The 20,373-nt window shown below is 39.9% G+C and overlaps 1 protein-coding gene across 1 annotated transcript in view; it reads left to right on the forward strand.

The window, feature by feature from the left end:
- Nucleotides 1-20,373, forward strand: part of DDX41 (DEAD-box helicase 41) — a gene marked incomplete in the record, with an annotated part of 592,639 nt that overhangs the window by 56,584 nt on the left and 515,682 nt on the right. Inside the window, 1 exon segment of the mRNA XM_044069314.1 lies at nucleotides 16,145-16,304. Coding sequence (XP_043925249.1) covers nucleotides 16,145-16,304 — 160 coding nt within the window.

Raw genomic sequence — 20,373 nt, forward strand, 5'->3', positions numbered from 1 at the left:
CTATTCTCAGTGGGAGTCCACATCCCACCCACACCCCAGATGGGAAATGAAACGGTGAAGACCTTCTCAAATGCCGACTTCACATTTCTGAGGACTGGTGTGGTCTCTTTCAAGGCCCCCAGGCCAGCAGACACCATTACCCAAGCCACTGTATCACTTAGAAATGCCTTCTACCAGCACCTCCAGGACTGCAGGGTTCAGGCAATCCCAAATAATAATGACTCTTTGTACCACAGGCAAGCATCCAGTCTGGTGGACCCTAGCCATAAACAAGCTGTACAACACAAGGAAGGAGCTACTACAAGATAGAGCGTAATCCGTGGGGGGAAGACACCCCTGCTCATTGTGAGTAAAACACTGGGTTCCCCATACAATCATCCGAGGCATGTTTTGAGAGTAAACCCACTCAGGACTCCAGGGACAATCATGAGGCCTTTTTACCTATGTTTGAAACCTGGGAGGAAACTCCCAGATATGCTCAGACTTAGTTCAGAATAATGTTGATATCACTGCACCTACAGACATTGGCAACATACTGACTGACAGGTTCAGTGCAGATTTCTTCCCCTCCCCCAACTGGGGTATGTACACCAGAGGATTGTAGCCCCCAAACATCTCCACTGCTGGGGTGGGAACTGCTCAATCCAAGGCAGAAAACACTTTATCCATGGGACCAGATGGTGTCCCCAGTTGTGTGCTCCATGAACTCAATGAGTAATTACACCCGCAGTTAGGGCAGCTGTTTAATCTTAGCCTCACCTCAGGATATGTTCCCAAGGAGTGGCATACAGCAATGGTGGACCCACTTCACAAAGGAGGTGCCTCCACCAACCCCAGAAACTACCATCCCATCAGCTTGACAAGCCTGTTCTGCTAAGCTATGGAGAGGATCATAATGGGAATTCTAAATGAAGACATAGGGGACTTGCAGACATTGGATCCAATCCAGTTTGGCTTTGTCAAGGGCAGATCATGCCTTTTAAACTTGGTTGACTTTTCAAAACACTCACCCAGGCCATTGACGTGGGCAAGGCAGTCCACACAGCCTACCTTGACCTGGCAAAGGCTTTCGACACAATACCCCACTCAGGTATCATTGAAAACATCACCAGCTTAATTGTGAACCCATACATCACAGCATGGGTTGCAAACTGGCTAAGTGACGGAACACACAGGGTCAAAGTTGCTGGTGCCAGTTCACACTCCAGAGCTGTCACAAGTGGTGTCCCACAGGGCTCAGTCCTGGGCCCACATTTGTTCAGTATCTACTTTTCAGAAGTACGAGCAAACACAGGAGGATTATGGCTGACAAAGTTTGAAGATGACTGCAAACTGGGAAGCATAGCTGGAAACCCATCTGACACAGACATCCTTCAGAAGGGTCTCATAGACACAGATAACTGGTGCCACGGCCATGGCCTTACATTAAACACTAAACAATGCATAGCCATACCCTTCAGGAAGAACAAGGTTACCACTACTTCCCATCTAGGTGGCAATCCTCTAAGCACAACGTAGGTTATCAGGGACCTGGGCACCCAGGTTGACAGTGACCTTTGCTTGACACTCACATTGCCAGGGTAGTTTGGAAGGCCTTCTACATTGGCCACCTCATCATGCAGTGATTCACATCTAGATCAAGGGAGGTCATCGTTCCCCTGTACTCATCACACCAATGATTGCATACACTGCCCCATTCAGATTGGATGGGCCCACAAATTCCTCGACAGGAGGTGAAAGGGTCTCAAACATATTTCTTATGCTGCCCGACTGAAGGAATTCCAGCTGTATTCTGTCACTTACTGACTGCTCAGAGGTGATCTGTGCCTGACATACAAGGCTATGTCCAACCCAGACTTTATGAACATGCTTCACCTCAAGACCTCTACATCCATCAGAACTACAAGGGCAGGAGACCTAAACCTCAACACAGATATTAATAGGATGTGCTGGAGGGACAGATTCATCACCCAGAGAGTCCATATGCTGTGGAACAACATCCTGGTACATGTGGGGCTGAGCACCTCACTGGCTTTGTTCAAGTGAGATCTTGACCAATGGATGGGGGATTGCAGGTATACCCCAGGGATAACCTCAGTATCACTGCTTGACAGAGGCACTGCAAAATAATGGGCATATTATCCATCAACTTGCAGGGGTGGCAGACGCCACAAAACTCTGGCCTAGGCTTATTAATGCCCTAGGGCAGATAGCCTAGTATGAACCTATGGACATAGGCCTGGGGCAGTTCCTGCTATTAGGACAGTGGTCTGCAGCAGGCTATATAGTAGTAGTCGGTTTTAGCCATTGTTTTTTGACCATGGCTATTCCATGTTGCTTCTTGTTGTGGTACAAACATGGGTGTGTGGTTATCCATGCTATTTATTGCTAGACACCCTCATTTTGTATCTTGTTCCATGTTTTTGCACATGTACATCACTGTATGAAGTGCAGCTGTTTCCACAGGGTCATATGCGTGGATATGGATGTTAGTTGGGGTCCTCAGGTGTGCATATTGTACATGATATTACATTACTTAACACATGGCATTCATGCCTCAGGTGGTGCTGCAGGGCCACCTCTGTCGGATACACATACTACACTCCCTGTACATTTGGAAGCAGGTTGTGTCATGTTAGGCATCCCTGTTACTGTATGAGTGAGTCAAGCGGGTATCAGTCCCAGTGTTCCTACTGACCAAGCGTATGTGCTATCGTTGCCTCTTTGCCAAGGCCAGGGCATACTGGGCACGCCTCCTTCTGCCTACTGGGACAAGGTCAGGTTGTTCCTCCTCCGAGTCAACCCCTGCCTGTGGTGGCCTTGGCAATGGTGGGGGGATGTTTGGCCCAGCCCTGTGCTGGTCCTGCTGCAGCTGTTTCCGCAGGATCATATTATGTAGCATAGCACATATCATGATCATTTGGGTACATGTAGTTGGTGCGTACTGCAAAGCTCCACCAGATGTGTCCAGACACCGGAACCGTGACTTGAGCAGCCCAAACACACGCTCTATGATATTACGTGTTTGTGCGTGTGCCTCATTATGGCATTCCTGTTCAGGTGTGTGTGCATTTCTGATGGGTGTCATCAGCCACGGCTCAAGTGCATAACCTGCATCCCCCACTAGGTGTCCGTGTGGGAAGTCCCCATTGGCAAATGATTGGTACCGCTGCCTCAGATGCCAGATGTGGGAATCATGGTAGCTCCCAGGGCAGCCAGCACACACATTCATTATTATGCCCTGGGCATCACACACGACCTGGCAGTTGATGGAGAGGTATCCCTTGTGGTTAATGTAGACTCTACCCCGCTCTCCAGCTGGTGCTGTGATGCGTATGTGCGTGCAGTCTATTGCACCCAGGACGTCAGGGTACCCCGCTATTTGCTGGAAGAGACGATATTGCTGGCCACAACCTCACGGTCATTAGGGACATATATATGATCACTGACATGTGGTGACATGGCATCCAGGAACTGGTGCAGTACCCTGGAGGCTGATGCCTGTGATATCCCCATCATATCACCAGTTGGTCTCTGGAAGGTACCTGTTGCTAGTATTCTTAGGCCAACACATACCTTGGTTTCCACTGGGATGGGTTCCCCTCTGTTGGTTCTGTGTGTGAGGTGTGGCCTGCACAGCTCAACAATCTGCTGCAGGAGCTCTCTGTCCACTCTATAGCTCTACTATCTCCAGCTCATGTAACCCATGGTAGGTGACCCTGGGCCTGTATACTCTTCTCCTTCTCCTCACTCTGGGTTGTCTGTCAGCATCTGCATTGTCACCACCCTCAGCAATTCGCCTATGCCTGATTATAATAGCCATGGCAGCCCCTAGCATTTCTGCTCTGAGTTCAGCTTTATTTCAGTTTTCAATTCTGATAGCTTAGTTTCTGGCAGTATCTCTTGTGAGAAACAGCCTTCACTGCTCTTTGTTATGTTTTAAGTGCTGGGCTGGGCTTCTAGTCTGCCTGTGTAATTGCCTGCTTGTAATTGTTTCCACCAATTAACTCCAGCAGTATTCCCTGGCAGTTTCCCTGTATTTTGGTTGTTTCCTGTTTCCTCTCTGTTTCCTGAGGGGAGCAATGTGCACACCAGCTTAAACACGCTCACAGTCACTTAAACGCACACATCCCTACACAGTGTTACACGCGCACACATCCTTACACGGTGTTAGCTAGGCTGATTCATGCTAAAACGCGCGCACACTGCCTTACACACGTGCACGCCTGCGCAAACCGTTGTAAACAGTTTGCAACACGCTCCCACATGTTGAACCTGCCTTACATGCGCGCACACGCACACATACACGTATATCAAGAAACTTTGAGTGTAGGGATAGCGTATACCCTCAATTTCTTGACTTTCCTAGTGTTCTGTTGGGACACACCTCCCTCCCTGATGTCTGTTTGTCATCTGTTACCTTACATTGCCCTCCAATCTGGTACATTTCTTTCTATCCTTCCCCTCCGTGATGTCACCTACCTCTTACTCTGTTCCTCCCCCTTCTCTAACTCTTACACTACTCAGAAAGTGCTCATTACCTTTGTGGCAGTGTGATTCAGTATTGTAACCCTAATTTACATAGGATTGCCTAGTAATGCTTAGTTACATATCTTACACAGAGCTTCCCCCCCTTGACAACCACTAAACGGAGGCCATATTGTTTTTAGTCTGCAAGTCCCTCCATTGACATTCCATGTAATACATAAATCCCACAATTGTGGGCTTATAAGCTTCGGTTTTCAGTTTTAGGTAGCGCACCCGTTTGCTGGTGTGCGCTGCAGTTAAACACAAAATCCCGTGGAAAAAAAAAGTTAAATAACTTATTTTTGCAACACTTTTTCATGCCAATGGCCACATATTTGGCCATTGGCATGCTTAATGACACATATGCACCCTTTATTTGGAGCTGACATAGCTCCGTTTTTGATTTTGCAGAAATGTACTCAGTTGTCAGCGGAGTACATTTCTGCAGCTAACACGTCCGTTACACGGACTGGTTTCTGCTTCGTGGATCGCTCAAATACCTCATTTGCATATCTTGGAGCTGCAAATGAGGTATTGAGCATTTCCACGCCCAGTCCGTGTAAGAGACGTGGTAGCTGTCTCTTACACGGAGGTTTGGGCTGTACCTGAATCGGGAGCTTACACTACTCTTGAACTCCGTGTAAGCCTTCCTGAATCTGGCCCAATATGTGCTTGCATACAGATATTTATTTTAGGGTCTTTTACCATGTTTTTAATTCAATTAAGACTTGATTGTTTAATTGAAGGGGTTATATATATATATATTGTGTTTTTTTTTTTTTTTTTTTAGTCGTGTAGTTGTCTGAAGAAGTCTGTATAATTGGGGACGAAAACGCAGTTGTTTCAAGAGCGTTTGTGGATGTGTATTGTTTCAGATTTTATGTGATTTGGCCATGTTTACACTCAAGGATTTGGCTCTGGCGTTCTGTCTCATATGGAGTGCTCCTTTTGGAGTTTTTGGGTTCTACTTTCAACACTCTCTTCCTCATTTTGCAGATTTTATTGTTAAGTGGAATACTTTCTTTCAATCACTATATAAAATGAAAGTTTATTATGTATTAATTTAAGTGATTTGAACAAAACCCATTTTTTTATATTGGGTTATAACATTATTTTAGATTCATAGATTTCAGAGATGCCTAGAATGTTGCTAGGCGAATGACACGGGTGGTTGGGTCAGGTTAGAGAGCTTTCTAAGCCTGGGTAGGTTTTCCTGAAAGAATAATTATGTCCTGTAGCCAAATAGGACAGTGAGGGCCAGTCATTTATAAGCTACCTCTGTCCATAAGGACATGGGACAGAGGTAGCTTATAAATGCCTTGGCACTTTGGAATCTGATTCATTGTCCTCTGTCATGTGATATGTATGAACTGAGAGCTGTGTTACTGTGAAGTCCAAGTGATAAAACTTAACTGCTTTCATCCTGTATCATTTTTATCTTACTAAATTATTTTATTTTAAATACTCACTTTCCGGTTGTTTTTTTGCAGTTATGTGCTGATGGTGTGTTTTGTTGAACATGGAACAGACTGCCAGTCCCATGGTCAGGCCTTCTTCCATCCATAAAAAGGAAACATTAACTAAATAGGCTTTGCCATCACAATAGGGTTGCAGTTTGCCTCAGCGGCAGGTGAGTGACTTTGCTTTGGTCAAAGCTGGTTCCATAGATCACTTATTTCTTTTCCCCAGATCCCACTGGTGTTGCCCAGGCAGCTGTTATGAACTGGGGGTTAGCCACATCCTCTGTGTCTTTTTTGAGGTCCCCGTAGTGGGCAAGGGAGGGATGTTTTTGTTGGTGTTTGAAGAAGGGGTGGGGATGGTGCCCTTGCTTAACCAGAATGTTTTGCCCATCCCTCGGAAACTGTTGCTGCCGTTAAGGTCCTGTTTGCCCTAATTTTCTTGTTGAAAAGAAAACTAAGCATATATCTTCTATTCCTCTACTTTCATTGGACAGGAGTAGTTTATTAAGTTTGTCTCGGTGTGTTGTGCAGGCTGTTGACTCTTTGTAGTTCCTGGTAAGAGAAAATGGGATTCTTCTTTTGCTGAAGAGATTCGAGAAGTAAAAATAAAATGAAAGGGTATTGTCACACGGAGTGCAATGAGTTCCCTGCTGTGATGCATCTTGCACTGGTCATTTCATGTTTATTTGGGCTGTGCTTTGAATGAATATCTAACTTTAGTCCTGCATCTTGCACTGGTCATTTCATGTTTATTTGGGCTGTGCTTTGAATGAATATCTAACTTTAGTCATGCATCTTGCACTGGTCATTTCATGTTTATTTGGGCTGTGCTTTGAATGAATATCTAACTTTAGTCATGCATCTTGCACTGGTCATTTCATGTTTATTTGGGCTGTGCTTTGAATGAATATCTAACTTTAGTCATGCATCTTGCACTGGTCATTTCATGTTTATTTGGGCTGTGTTTTGAATGAATATCTGACTTTAGTCCAACCACAGCCCAAATGTAGAATTTCCCTCAGTGACATCAACATAAGGGTTCTTCATGGACTTTAATGGACCTGTTTCTGCACTTGTGCAGAACATGACCATTTTAACTTTCAGTGGCATAAGCATGGGAAAACAAATTTTAACCTGTGCAGGAATTTAATGGTTTGTAAAGGAAAAAAAAATTAACATGCACTAAAATAGTAGCTGTTAACCAAATTTACATGGATGGAATTTGCAAAATGAACAGCAACAGGGCTTTCTTATGTTTTGATATCCTTTAAATGTTCCTATAGTTTTTTTTTGTTTTGAACATCCTAGAACTCTCTCCAATATAATACAAATTAGGGGCCATTTTAATGTGCATTAATACATGTAAACATATTAAACTTCAAAATTTACTTGGTGAATAATTGTATATCTGCAAGTATTACATGAACCACAGGGGGAAGTACCCCTTGGTTAGATTGTAACAAAATGACTTTGCACCAACACTTTACCTATACTCTACCTTTTGTGAAAGACATTTTTGGCATAACTATTTTTTTAAATAATTTAGCTTTTTTTAAAAAATACAGTTTCTTTTAAAAACAGCCAGTACTTTAATAACGTTTATTGTTTTGACACTAGTAAGATTGTATTCGGTAATAAAATAGACCTCCCTTTTATATTTTTCCTCATTTATATTCATATCTTGAAAGGGTAGTCTGTCTTTCAGAAGGCTCATAACTTGTAGACTTGTAAGCACTTTCATAATTGTATAGTATGTTTTTATATAGAGGGTATGATTTGCATACAAAAATGTTTCATGCTCATAGTCTTTGGACTCTTTAATAAATTCACCGTTTGGCAATGTTGCTGTTAAATGTGGAGGGCAACCACTCCTCCTCTTGATCATTCACCCCCTTTTCCCCACTGCCTACAGGGGATGGTGTGTTCTGCTGCTTGCTGCCATCTCTTTCATTTCAATGCCACTGTCTTGCCTTCTTTGTGTTGCTTGACTGTCGCAGGTCTTCTGTCACATAATCCATCCATGTCTTTGAAATATGCCCTTGTTTCCTCTTGCTTTCTTCCTGTCTGCCCAAAATTATCTTCTGTTTTCCTATTCATGTGTTCTCTTTTACCTTCTCTGAAGTTGAAGCTACTTGGGTTTCTGCTGTGATCTTTGTTTCTTCTTCTATTCTACAGTGTAGATCTAGCACAGTCTCTGGCACTTCACCTCCATTACCTTTAGTTTTTTCAACTGCTCTGCCTTGACAGCCTAGATCTCTGTATGACACAGTAGTACTGGTCATACCACCTTAGTTTTCAAGCTTTAGTTAATGGAACAGATAAGTCATTGCCATGAAATGTTACACTGTTGCTGTAAACCAGAGTCTCGAATTACAAAAACTCAAAAATGGGAAGGGGAACTAAAAAAAAAAAAAAAAAGACACCTTTCTAATGCTTTTGCAGGGGGGCTTCGCCCCCCTGCACCCCTCACTTAAATATTCCTACTCCAAGATTGCACTACAGCAGAGGACAGGGAAATCATTCGGTTTGCGCTATATGCGTAAGCGCAAATTAGAAGATTTCCCTGTCATCCGCTATAGTACGGTCACGGAGCATTTAGATTTAGCTGCGAGGATGCAGGGGTACCTCGCCCCTTGCAAAAAAGGTAAGTCAACTCTTTCTTTTTTTTTTTATTTAAGCCCTAAACTTCCCATTCACAATTTCGAGTGAATGGAAGTTCGAGATTCTGGGCTCAAGCCTATGGGTTTCGAGCTTCCATTCATTCGATCTTGTGAAGGGGAACTATCTATATATATATATATATATATCTATCTATATATATATATATATATATATATATATATATATATATATATATATATATATATATATATATATAGTTAAGCTAGCTATATATATATATATATATATATATATATATAGTTAAGCTAGCTATATATATATATATATATATATATATATATATATATATATATATATTTATTTATTTATTTTTTTGAAAGACATAATGCATTTTAGTTAAGACTTCTGATTATTTCCAAGTACATAAATACCACATAGAAACTATACACCATCTTTTCATATATAACTACTTCATTATCATTAATACCTACATATTCTGATGTAAACTATGGTGTCTGTATATTCAGGGCACATTAAATTTGACATACAGATGAGATTCATTTCTTTTCGCTTTTTAGGAACTTTCAACAGAACCCCCCCTAATTTCTGATGTCTGTAGTACCTTAGCCTCTTTGTAATAAGGAAGATTCTCCACTTCTCCTAGAACTACTTCTAGCTTAACTCTCGGTTCAGTCCAGTAATCCCCTTTTTTTTTTTTTTTAAGTGCAGCATACTCCCAACTCCATTTTAAGGCTGCTCTCTTAATCGTCTCTAATTTGATCATTAATTGAAGAAAATCTTGCACTGAGGATTGAGGGATGCTGAGATTTCCACATTTTATTTCCACATTCTGGTTATCACTTTTTTTTTTTTTTCAAAAAGAAGCAATAAACTAGCCAGAACTAGTATTGGCTAATGTTTGGGGCCTCCTACATACTCCTCCAATTCAGTATAGGAAAAAAAATAAAATTTGTCATTACTCACTACTAGCTTTTATATGCTATTTTTATAGGATTCTAGCTTATTACACCTCCAGAAAATATGCTCCCAGTCAGTTCTCCCCCTTTGCCCTCACCTCCAACAAAATTGATCTGTTTCTTGGAACATTTTGTACAGTCTTATCTGGAGTACAAAAATATGTAAACATTGCCATCCAAAAATCTGAAACCTCCTTGATCTTGAAGCTCACCTAACCATTTGACATGCTTCACTCCAGTCTTTTTCTGAAATCTACCTCCCTGCTTCCCCTTGCCGCAAGTGCTTTTTAGTGCATATTAGTATCCATTTATCTTGAATTAAAGCTTTGTAAATTTTACTCATCCATTTTATTCATTATTTCCTCTCTGTGTGCCTCAGTCAACAACTTTACTAATTCTTGTTTTTTGTTAGCCTCTTTTTGTCCACCTCTTTAACATGTCTGCCAGACATTTCAAACAGAGATCTTTAAAGCAACATTTCATTTCCTTTCAAGCAATATTTCTCATGGAGTCTCTTCCATCTCATTTTAGTGCCATCTTGACAAATATATTCCCAAAACTAAAATTTCTTGGGGCTTTCCATCCACTTCTGAATTTCTCCAGTTTAAACATATTAAATTAATTCTTCATGAGTCCATTTGGAAGACTTTCAAACTTCCGTAAACCATAATCCTTTTTTTTTTCATAAAAATCCTCTTTAAAACCTTTCCCACTTTTGTCAGATATTCTCTCTTGCATTTTCCATATTAGTAATGCCAAATCTGGGTGGGTTTAATTCTCCTTACCAGTAAAAGTCACTTCCATGCCAGTTAAAATCTTGTGATTTGTTGAATTGAAATGGGATGATAGGACCGTGGGAAGCATATGTCCTTCTTGATTTTTGGGATCAATGTGATTACCTTCTGCTAGGAATTGGGGATCACACCAGTGTCCATAACTTCACTAAATAAGGCGTGCCATTTAGGTAAGACTTAACAGTTTCCGGACCTCTCTTGGGAAGGCCATCCCTCGCCTCACCCTAGAGTCTTTCCTGAAGAGAATTTCTGGATCTGTTTTTCTGTATTGCCCAGTGTTGTGTTGAGATATATATTGGTTTTCCTTTTTCATCACTTTTGGGAGGTCCAACCCTTTGTAAAAAATCTTGCACCATTGTTTACCAATTCCGTCTTTCCACTACTGCTTTATACAGATTGGCATAATATTCCCTTAGAATATACCCAATCCCTCCAGGCTTTCTAGTTATGTTGTCTCCCTAAGCGCCTCATATCTTAAACCCTACATCCAATAGTTCATATATTTTCATTAGTTTCCTAAACACCCTACCATCTTTGATAATTAGTCATTCTACGTCCACCAGAGACATCTGGCCTGTCTATAATTGGATTCCAGTCCCCCCAACCCCATAAGTCTAATGCTTTCCATAAACTCTGCCATTTGTTGCATTGTCTGCTTTATTTTCCATGTTTATGTTTTGGATGGCAAGTTTCATATGGTGTCTGCTCAGTCCCCATAAATTAAGACAAACCTCCCCCGTGTGTCTTTAATTTCACCTACATGAGAAGTGGAATGTTACTTGTATCCTGAATGTTTTGATTTTACCTTGAATATCTACCTCTTGTGTGCCTCCACTGGTCTCAAATTAATGTATTGCTGTTATTGTAGATTTCCCCACAAATGTGCCCACAGACAAAATTTATTTTTTAATAGGAAAACACTGTCAATATTTAAACATTCCGTTTATAGAGAATAATTTCATCAGTAAAACTGCATACATATTTCCACACCCTCTACAACTAAATAACGTCTTCCTTTATTTGCTGTGAACAAATGCTCAAACATGGTGCATTAACCTGTTTTACTGTACACACATTCCTCCTTGAGCCCCCACCCTCTAAGCTATTACATTGTTTTGTTGTCTGCAGTCCATTTTCAATTTTCCCTTTAAAAAAACTCTAGAATTAAACAGTAAAGTATGTGCCTTTCAATCATCCAAATTGCCAAGCTGTTATAACATCTGGCAGTGCTAGCAACAGACCGTGAACAGGCCAATGAAGTGATTACCTATGTTGTGTACTCACCTTCCCCAACAATATGGAGATACTAATTACTATTTCAAATAAGCATCAGCAATCTCGAAGCAAAATTGCATTTGCAATCTCTAAGCAAAATTTTATGTCCTGTGGAAAAAGTTGCTGTGGAAATTTAATACAGTGGTCATCCGGATTGGACCCTAGCTTCTCCTTTTCGAATTGTTCATGTGTTAGTGCCCCACCGTCACTAGTTAAGACACTGCTTCATTGCCTGTTGGCACTGCAGTTGTCTACCAATGAATGACTACCAAGTGCATATCAATTAATATTCCTGGGGTATTTATTATCCAGTTATAAAGTTACTTAATATCTATACTTAAAGTCCAAGATGTCTGACCTCCTTCAAAAATTACTACTGTCTGACCTTCTTCAAAAATTACTACTGTCTGACCTCCTTCAAAAAGTACTACTGTCTAACAAACAATTCATTTTTTTCCTTTTGGGCTAAGCACTAAAGACAAACTTCAGCATTTCTTCTTTTTTATTCGTGATCTTAGTTGTATTAGTCCCAGTAAGCATTGTGTACCTTCTGTCCAACACGCTTTTTTTTTCCTTCAGTCTTCCTCTTTGTCTTGCTGTATAACATCAACTCGTAGTTTTGGATGATTTAGTCACCCACTCTGTGAATCTCCTTGTATTTATGTCCATTGCTTTCCTCTTTATTTAGTCTGCATATTAAAAAGTAAGGGATACACTGGCCATCTTTCCCTTGGCGCCTTCTTTGGTTGTTTCTGTTACCCACTCTTTCAGCTGCTCATCCCCATTCCATGTTGTCTCTCTAAACTACAATAGAGAGTTGATTATCTGAAACCTCAGTTATCAGAGAGTTGATTATCTGAAACCTCAGTTATCAGAACCAGTCTTCCAAAGTTTTGAATATGTAAACATTATACGTATTCACTTGAGCATGTTTTTTGAGCTTGTAGCCAGCTTGTGTGTGAAAAATATTCTTTATTGTTCACTAGAATTGCTGAATTGTTGAAAATTATATTCCTGCTTGCAGAAAAAATAAGATTTTAGAAGGTTTTTATCCGGTTCAATTATATATTTGGTTATTGGAACAGTTTGATTATCTGGACTACCCTATGTCACAGTAAGTTCACATAATCAGCTCTCTACTATATCTCAACTTTTCTAGCCAATTCCAGATCTAAGTGTGTCTTTATACATTTTGGGAAAGAAATCTTTTAAGATTGTGGGGTATAGCAAATTCAATTTCAACTGGAACTGTTTTCAAGTGTTTAAACAGTAGAACAAACTTGCCCCATCTCATCCTGGTTGTTGATGAGTAATCATTATCTGCAAACCCCCTCTTACTGCTGATTTAGCAGTTTCTTGTCCATATGCCATAGTTCTTAGAGTATTCTCTTCACCAAGCTGAAGTGTTGCACTTTGATTAATATTGAACTGGGAGTCTCTGCCCTGCGTGCTTCTCATGAGATATGCCAGTCCGTTTGTTTAACTGTTGAGTCATGAAGGATTTATAATGTTTCTCTTTCAGCCCTTTTAGGATTCTCATGAAAAAAAGATTCTCTGTCCTCTATCTTCCTTTTCAGTTTCTCTTTGATATCCTCCTCCTGTGTTGTTTGTATAACAGTAAAAGTTGTCTTTGTGTTTTTTTTACCTTGCCCTTTCTAATGCTGTGATCTTTTCCAAATGAATAGGGCTGTTTCAACTTTGTTTTCAAGTGCTTTGTTTATTTGTACTTACATCAGCCAAAATTGAATAGACCTCTGCCTGCGACTCTTCTGAAACTTTAATGGCCTATCCCACTGAGCTCTCCATCATTTTAAGATTGAGCCCACTTGCAGACTGCAGTTTGCCTTTACTGGATCCTGTTTTCTGTATATTCTTGGATCCCTTCTTCATGAGCCAGTTGTGAAACAATTCCCCCCCCTTTTTAAGTTAGATTTGGACTTTAATATCACTATTAACTCTTAACGTCTTCCATGAGGGTGAGAGCGGCTCAGTGGTACAGCCTACCAAGCAGATGCCATACCAGAAGCCCACTCTTCAACTTCTTTGGCATTTTTTTGCCACACAGTACCTCTACCACTCTTGTCAGTTGGCTGTAGCCCCTCTGTTGATAGCTTTGACCTCCTCATTTAGACTTCCTCAACAACCCCTCCCAGATACCTGAAGCAATTAACCTCCTCAACTATTTCCCTTCTATCTCAATTCCCAGCTTATTCTAATTTCCTCCATGTGCTGCCATTACAACTGTTTTGTCTGTACGCAGTTTCAGCCAGTGTGCTTTCAGTTTTGAATTCCATTCCTGTATCCTTTGTTGAAGTTCTTGTTCCGAGTCTGCCTATAATGCCACACCATCTGCATACTGCAACTTTGTTGATTTGATCCCATCAACCTGTTGGCTAATGTAATCCACTACCAGTATTAGCAGTAATGAGCTCAGAATTTAATCCTAATGTACACCCACTTACACTGGGAACCACTGTGTGAGTCAGAGCACTGTTTGTATTTGTGTCATTAGGTCCATATACATAGCCTGCTCTAATTCTAGCAGTGTTTCCGGTACTTCAGATTATAGGAGGACAGCCTAAATCAGCTTTCTTGAGACTGTGTCATATGCTTTCTCTAAGTCTAGGAATGCTCATTTTGACTGTTTCCTCATCTGTATCTTCTCGTCTATTTGTCTCTCTGCAAACATCAGATCAGTTGTGCTGCATCCTGATTTGAATTGGAATTGTACATCTCCTATCTTACTTTAGTACTCTGCATATTTATCAGTTACGTTCTCCAGAAATTTCATGCAGTGTGACAGAAGTTTGATGTACTGCAACAGTTGTGAATGTCCCTTTTGATCTTGTACATTGGCACTAGTATGCTTATTCTCCAAACATCGGATGTGCTTTTCTGCTCATATTTTTGAGTACTCTGTGATGCCATTTGTACCCTTAGTCACCCAACATCTTGAGCACATCTGTTGTGACTTCATCTAAGCCTGCTGCTTTGCCTGACTTTGTTCTTTAGTTCTGCTACAGTGGGTTCTTCTTTCATTGTAGGCTGTGTCTGAGACAGTACAACTTCTGTGGGGTTTTCTTCATTCAGAACCTACTGGAAGTACTCCTTCCATCTGTCTCTGATGTTCTGTGGACTGGTGTGCAGGTTGTTGTTGGCACACCATTTGAAGGTTGACTGAAGATTATCTTCTTTCTCTTTCTGTCTTTGCCTTCCTACCTGATGAGTTTTTGTGCCATCTGCTGAATCATTTTCCAGAAGCCGGTAGTGCCTCTGATGTCTTGGAGGGTAACAGCTATGACCATGTAAAAAATAAATAAATAAATTCCACAGTAGCAATGCCTTTCCTAGGTAATTTAGTTACAGTATTTCCAAACTGACTGACTAATGAATATGGCTACCCTGGATATGTGTTTTTTGTGTGTGTGTGTGTGTGTGTGTGTGTGTGTGTGTGTGTGTGTGTGTGTGTGTGTGTGTGTGTGTGAACTAATGGATGAGTATATTGTGAAGAAGGTTCTTTTGAGGTAGTGGGATTAACTCTCGTGAAGAAGAGCAGTTCAGTGTTTTTTTGGAGGAGGAGATAACCTTCAGGTTTCATCTATTCCCTGAAGTACCCCAGGGTGTTCATTTTCTGTTTGCTATTCTTCCTTGTGCAAGGGGTCACAGTATTCCTTCTGTACTTATTAAGCAAAACCCTTTCAGTGAGGGATGAGCATTTATCTGACATTGTAGGGAAACTGTCATTTTCCATTTAGCTTTGCCAGTTCAATTGTATGTGGTAGATAGCATAGATTAAAGCTGTGAATTGTTAGCATGCTGCTTCTGTAGTCTAGGGTTTACTGTCAGCCTCCATTTGCCTGATGAGAGACTCTAAGCAGTTTACTTACTCAGATTGTGCTCTGGGGCTGTTGTGGTAGGTTCTAAAGTGGTCTACTGCATCCACATGCCTAGTAACCTGTGAAAATAAATGAGTCTCACTGGTTAGTAAAAATCCAATGTAAAGGTAATTTGAGCTGAACAAACTGTTACTGTGATTATCGAAACCTGGTGGTGCTAAGGAAATTACTGGCCAACACCAACAAAACAAACTTTAAGAAGGATAAGTCAAGAGGAAACTGGTATGCTAATCGAAGTGAGCAGACAAAACAATGTGAGTATAGTACTGGTCTCTGTAGTCGCATTATTTTATCTGCTCACTCCCGTTGGAATAATACTTTCCACGTGGTTAGTGAAAAAAAAAAAAAACGTGCAGCAGTCAGTGGAAAAAGGAATATTGGGCGATAACTGCCATTTTTTGGTTTGTGGATGATTCCACTATCTTACTTAATTTGATTTGTGAAACAGATGAATGAATGCGGTCTTTGTTTTGGTTCCCTCTTTGTTAGAAGACTTACCAGCTCATCAGAGACCAGAGAGGGAGAGAGCTATATATATTCCACTGAGATCTGAACATCTGTAGTGTTTAATTCATACAATATATTTCTTTTAGGTACAGAAGCTGCTACATCTACGTGGAAAGGGAGTCACAGAAGAGGAGCAGAGAGACAGTGGTAGTGAACACCGTGATGATGAAGATGACCTGGCTTTGGGACCCAGATCCAATGTTAGTCTTCTGGATCAGCACCAGCATCTTAAAGAAAAAGCAGAAGGTACATTTTAAGTCACTTTTTCCTTCATTTCAATTTTGTGGAGTGGGTGTACAGCTATATTGCTAAGCTGGTCACTTATTAGCCCTAGGGTGGAGCTTTTTTGGCCAGTTCACTTTTACTTGTTGAATTTCTGATTAGAGTGTTTGTGTTTCTGTTTTTAGTTTCTACTTGAGCGCATATAACCTTATTTTTCCTTTTGTGCTAACATCAAACTGTCTGGCATCCTGTGATTCCTGTCCAAGAATTTAATGTTGGGAAAACTGTAGGGAAACTGTCTGTCTAGAAGAATCTGTGAACACTGTTTAGCCATAAAGAAAAAAGACAATTCTTTAGCAAAATATTCCCTTGTGTGTTTTAATTTTAACAAATTCCAGCTTTTTGTAGTAGATGCCGCAAGTATGAGTTTGTTGGGAATCATAATGCCCAGTTTGAATGCCATGAATCCAGCTGGCAAATCAGATTATGGACAGGCAAGTCTGATGGTCTCAATAAGAGTCAGTTAACATTAAATGTTTTCTTTTAACACAAAGGCTTTGAAGCCAAACACTGTTGTTTGAATAGCTACACTTTTCTATTTTAAAGTATAACATTTACACATATGAAAGATCATTGGCTGAGTTGTGGATTTGCACTGTACTATTTTAGTATGGGTATACATTTTTTTTAACTTGAACAGATTTTTAGATGCTCTACTTTTTATGCTCATCTTAAAGTTACAGTGCTCATCTTAAAGTTACAATGTATCATTTTATTGGTTCAGGATGGTCATGTGCCTTATTGGCACCATTTTTAACCTTGTTTTGAGTGTTGTTTTTTAGCTCTGAATAAGTTCTAGTGCATAATAAAAGAACAAAAGCATTTAGTGGATACCAGCATCTGAGACTCTTCTTTCACTGGCTTATGTGGAATTGTTCAAGGTCCATTGGTTTTATTGAATTGTACACCACTTTGGTTTGTTCTGTAGTTTTGTGTGTTTGTCTTAAGTTAATAGGTTCGGGGGGGGTTCTGGACGTGTCTGTGTTCTTTTGTTTGAGGGTTTTAATTAAAATCAGTCTTTTAAGATGCAAAATGGATATGACAAGAACATGTATAAAAGATCAACTTGCCAAACATTAATGTATCCATCTAACAGAAAAAAAAACTGAAGCTAGACATTTAAAAAAGCTGGTTTACATAACAGGGGGAATAACTTCTTGTCATAATGGCAACATTTTCCATGTTGTCTTTAAATGCGAGTGGCATGACCGGTATATACAAAAAAAGAAAGAGTGATGAACTACATTAAGAAATGCAGAGTGCAAATAGCTGTGCTACAGGAGACATATTTGGAATTAACTGAGCATGTGAATTTGATAAAGAAAGGATTTCAGCATGGTTATTCAGTGTAATATCTGGGACAAAGGAAAATGGCAGTACTTTAATAGCTAGATGAGCTCCAATAATGATAGAAGAGGGGAAAAAGGTAATGGTAGATTTGTAGTAGTAAAGGGCTACTGGCAAGGGAGAAGGAAAATTTTAATACACATCCAATAACGATTTCATATCACACTGCAAAATAACTACAATAAAAAAATGCAGGGTAATGAAATAAAAATGTGACACTGGCACTTCCCCACCTCTGTCTTGAACAGGCATTAAGAAATGGGTATTGGAAATTATGCAGGAGTTATTGGGGAAGATAGAAATTTATTCAGAAAATATAGCTAGGGAGTGGGATAAAATGCTAAAGTGGAATTTAAAAATAGGGTAGAAATAAAAGAAAAAGAGGCATGGTTAAGAAGTAACGAGAATTGTTTAGAGGGTCTGTCAAAGGTTAAAGTATTGCAGAAAAGAGTGAATCTGAGAGAACAAGAAAATAAGAGGCTATCTGGATAACAAGCACGATTTTAGAAGGCTTGCTCTTAGCATTTTTTGTAACTCCAGAGCACAAAAGCTTTTAGCACAATGGCTCAGAGAACAGAAAGTAGATGGGGTTGTTGTCAGACTTGTGGAGCTTATAACAAAAAAAAAAAAAAAAAAAAGCAGTGGCTCTGCAGAGGTATTAGAAATAATTTGGAGCTTTTATTAAACTCTGCATACAGCAGAAAAATGTAGAAATCAAGGAAAGGTACAAATGGAAATGCTTACGGAAGAATTAAATATGCCAAAGTTAGAAGTAGATGAGGCTCAATTATTAACAGTTTAGGATAGGAGGAGATGAGATAAAAATGGTGATGTGTAACCATGGAAAGTCTCCAGGAGTAGATGGTATTCCTATGGAAGTTTGGAAGCTAGGAGGGAAGATCATCTGGAAGGTTTTATTTAACATTTTTTTAAAAGGAGAAGCACCAACATCTTGTAAGAAAGATGTTGTGGCTATAGTACCCCTAAACATGGTAAAGACCCATCAGATCCAGGTTCATATAGACCCACCTCAATTCTAAAACATGATCATAAATTGTTTGTCCAGAATGGTTAAATAAATGGCAAAGGTTATACCAAGCTTGATAGATATATATCAGTGTGGTTTTGTAGAGGGGAGGCATACATTTGACAACATTAATAGAACAATGATGGTTCAAAGGGAAGGAGAATGTAAGAAAATACCACTGTTGGTGGTGGGGCTTGATGAAGCGAAACCATTTGGCAGAGTAAGATGGGATTTTCAGTAGGGCAGTGGAAGCCTTTGCCTTCCAGGACACAATAGTAAGATTATTTAGGAAGATGTATGGGGTATTGGAGGGGAAATTTTCAAGTGATGGTGGGAGGTTCCTCTCTAACCTGTGTTTGAACAGTGGAACTAGGCAGGGGTGTCCTTTTTGCCCCTTTGTTTGCATATATTTAGAACTATTGGAAAAGAAAATAAGGGACTCAGAAATTCAAGGCTGTCATTGGTATGGTTGTGACGAGCCCTCTTTACCCCAGGTCAGTAACTAGAGTCTCAATTCTCACCACTGTCTCTGGTAAGGGAGTGTTACTAAAAGCAGAGATAGAAATGCACAATTTCCCCTAAGAGTACACCTGTAACAGACCCCAAACACACTCACTGTTAAATCTCTGATATTCAAACATATATGCACTCTTGGGAAAGACGGACACATATTTACCTGCTGTGTTTCTTTGCCTAAATTACAGGGTAATGGCTGCCACCAGTCCGATACCACAATACCCTTCTAAAGGGGTGTTCAATTTTATTGGGTAAAATAGATATTGATAGAAATGGTAGCATGTAACCCAAGCAGTAAGGCGTTTTAGAGTGGCCCTGGTATTACCATTATAAACATAAACACTCTCAAGTTATTAAAAATATTAACTAAGTAACCAGCCACAGTGAGAGGTAGTAAAACATTTAGTAATAAATAAAGGATTTAAAATGTGTTAAATACTGAATAACTGATTCCAATAAACAATAGAGTTTCACACACTGGAAATATGAAAATAATACTGTAGGATGATCTCACATTGATTTTAGAGAGCCTCCTAACTAACTGGGTGTAATTTCCTGACTGTCTGAAGGTTAACTGTCCCTATTTAATCTAAATATTTTTGCAAGGCGAGCTTATACTCTTACTTCTACAAGGTAAGATGGAAATTTGTCTGCACTCCAGGTGGTTGTTTGTCCTTCGCGACTGGAACTACTACTACTCTCCTGGAAACAATTGGACTACTAATGCTGAACAGCTCTGTAAAGCAACTACTGAACAGTGACTGAAGTGACTCAGAACCTGCTTTTTATAGCAGATCTTTTTCAAAAGTAACAGGAAGCTGCCATTAGAATTCTACTCTCATATCAGACTGTGAAAAGTAAATAAACAGCTGCAGTGAACATTTATATTCTCCCAGCTCTGGCAAACAATGACATCACATCTAGGTCAGCTGACTCTGGCATAATCTGCATTCAGAATTCTCTTTACAAAGAACATGTACATTTGGTCAGTCAGAAGAACATCTTTCATAATTCAGAGTTGTAATCAAAAGACAAACTTATTTACAAAATTATAGCTAGTCATGCTGACATATGAAACACGGTAAATTACAATTATTTACAAAACTTCAGCCAGTCATGCCAGCACATATTTACCATTGTGAG

Source organism: Protopterus annectens, chromosome 4.part0, assembly GCF_019279795.1.
Source record: "Protopterus annectens isolate FY-2018-M chromosome 4.part0, PAN1.0, whole genome shotgun sequence".
In the NCBI taxonomy this organism is placed as follows: domain Eukaryota; kingdom Metazoa; phylum Chordata; order Ceratodontiformes; family Protopteridae; genus Protopterus; species Protopterus annectens.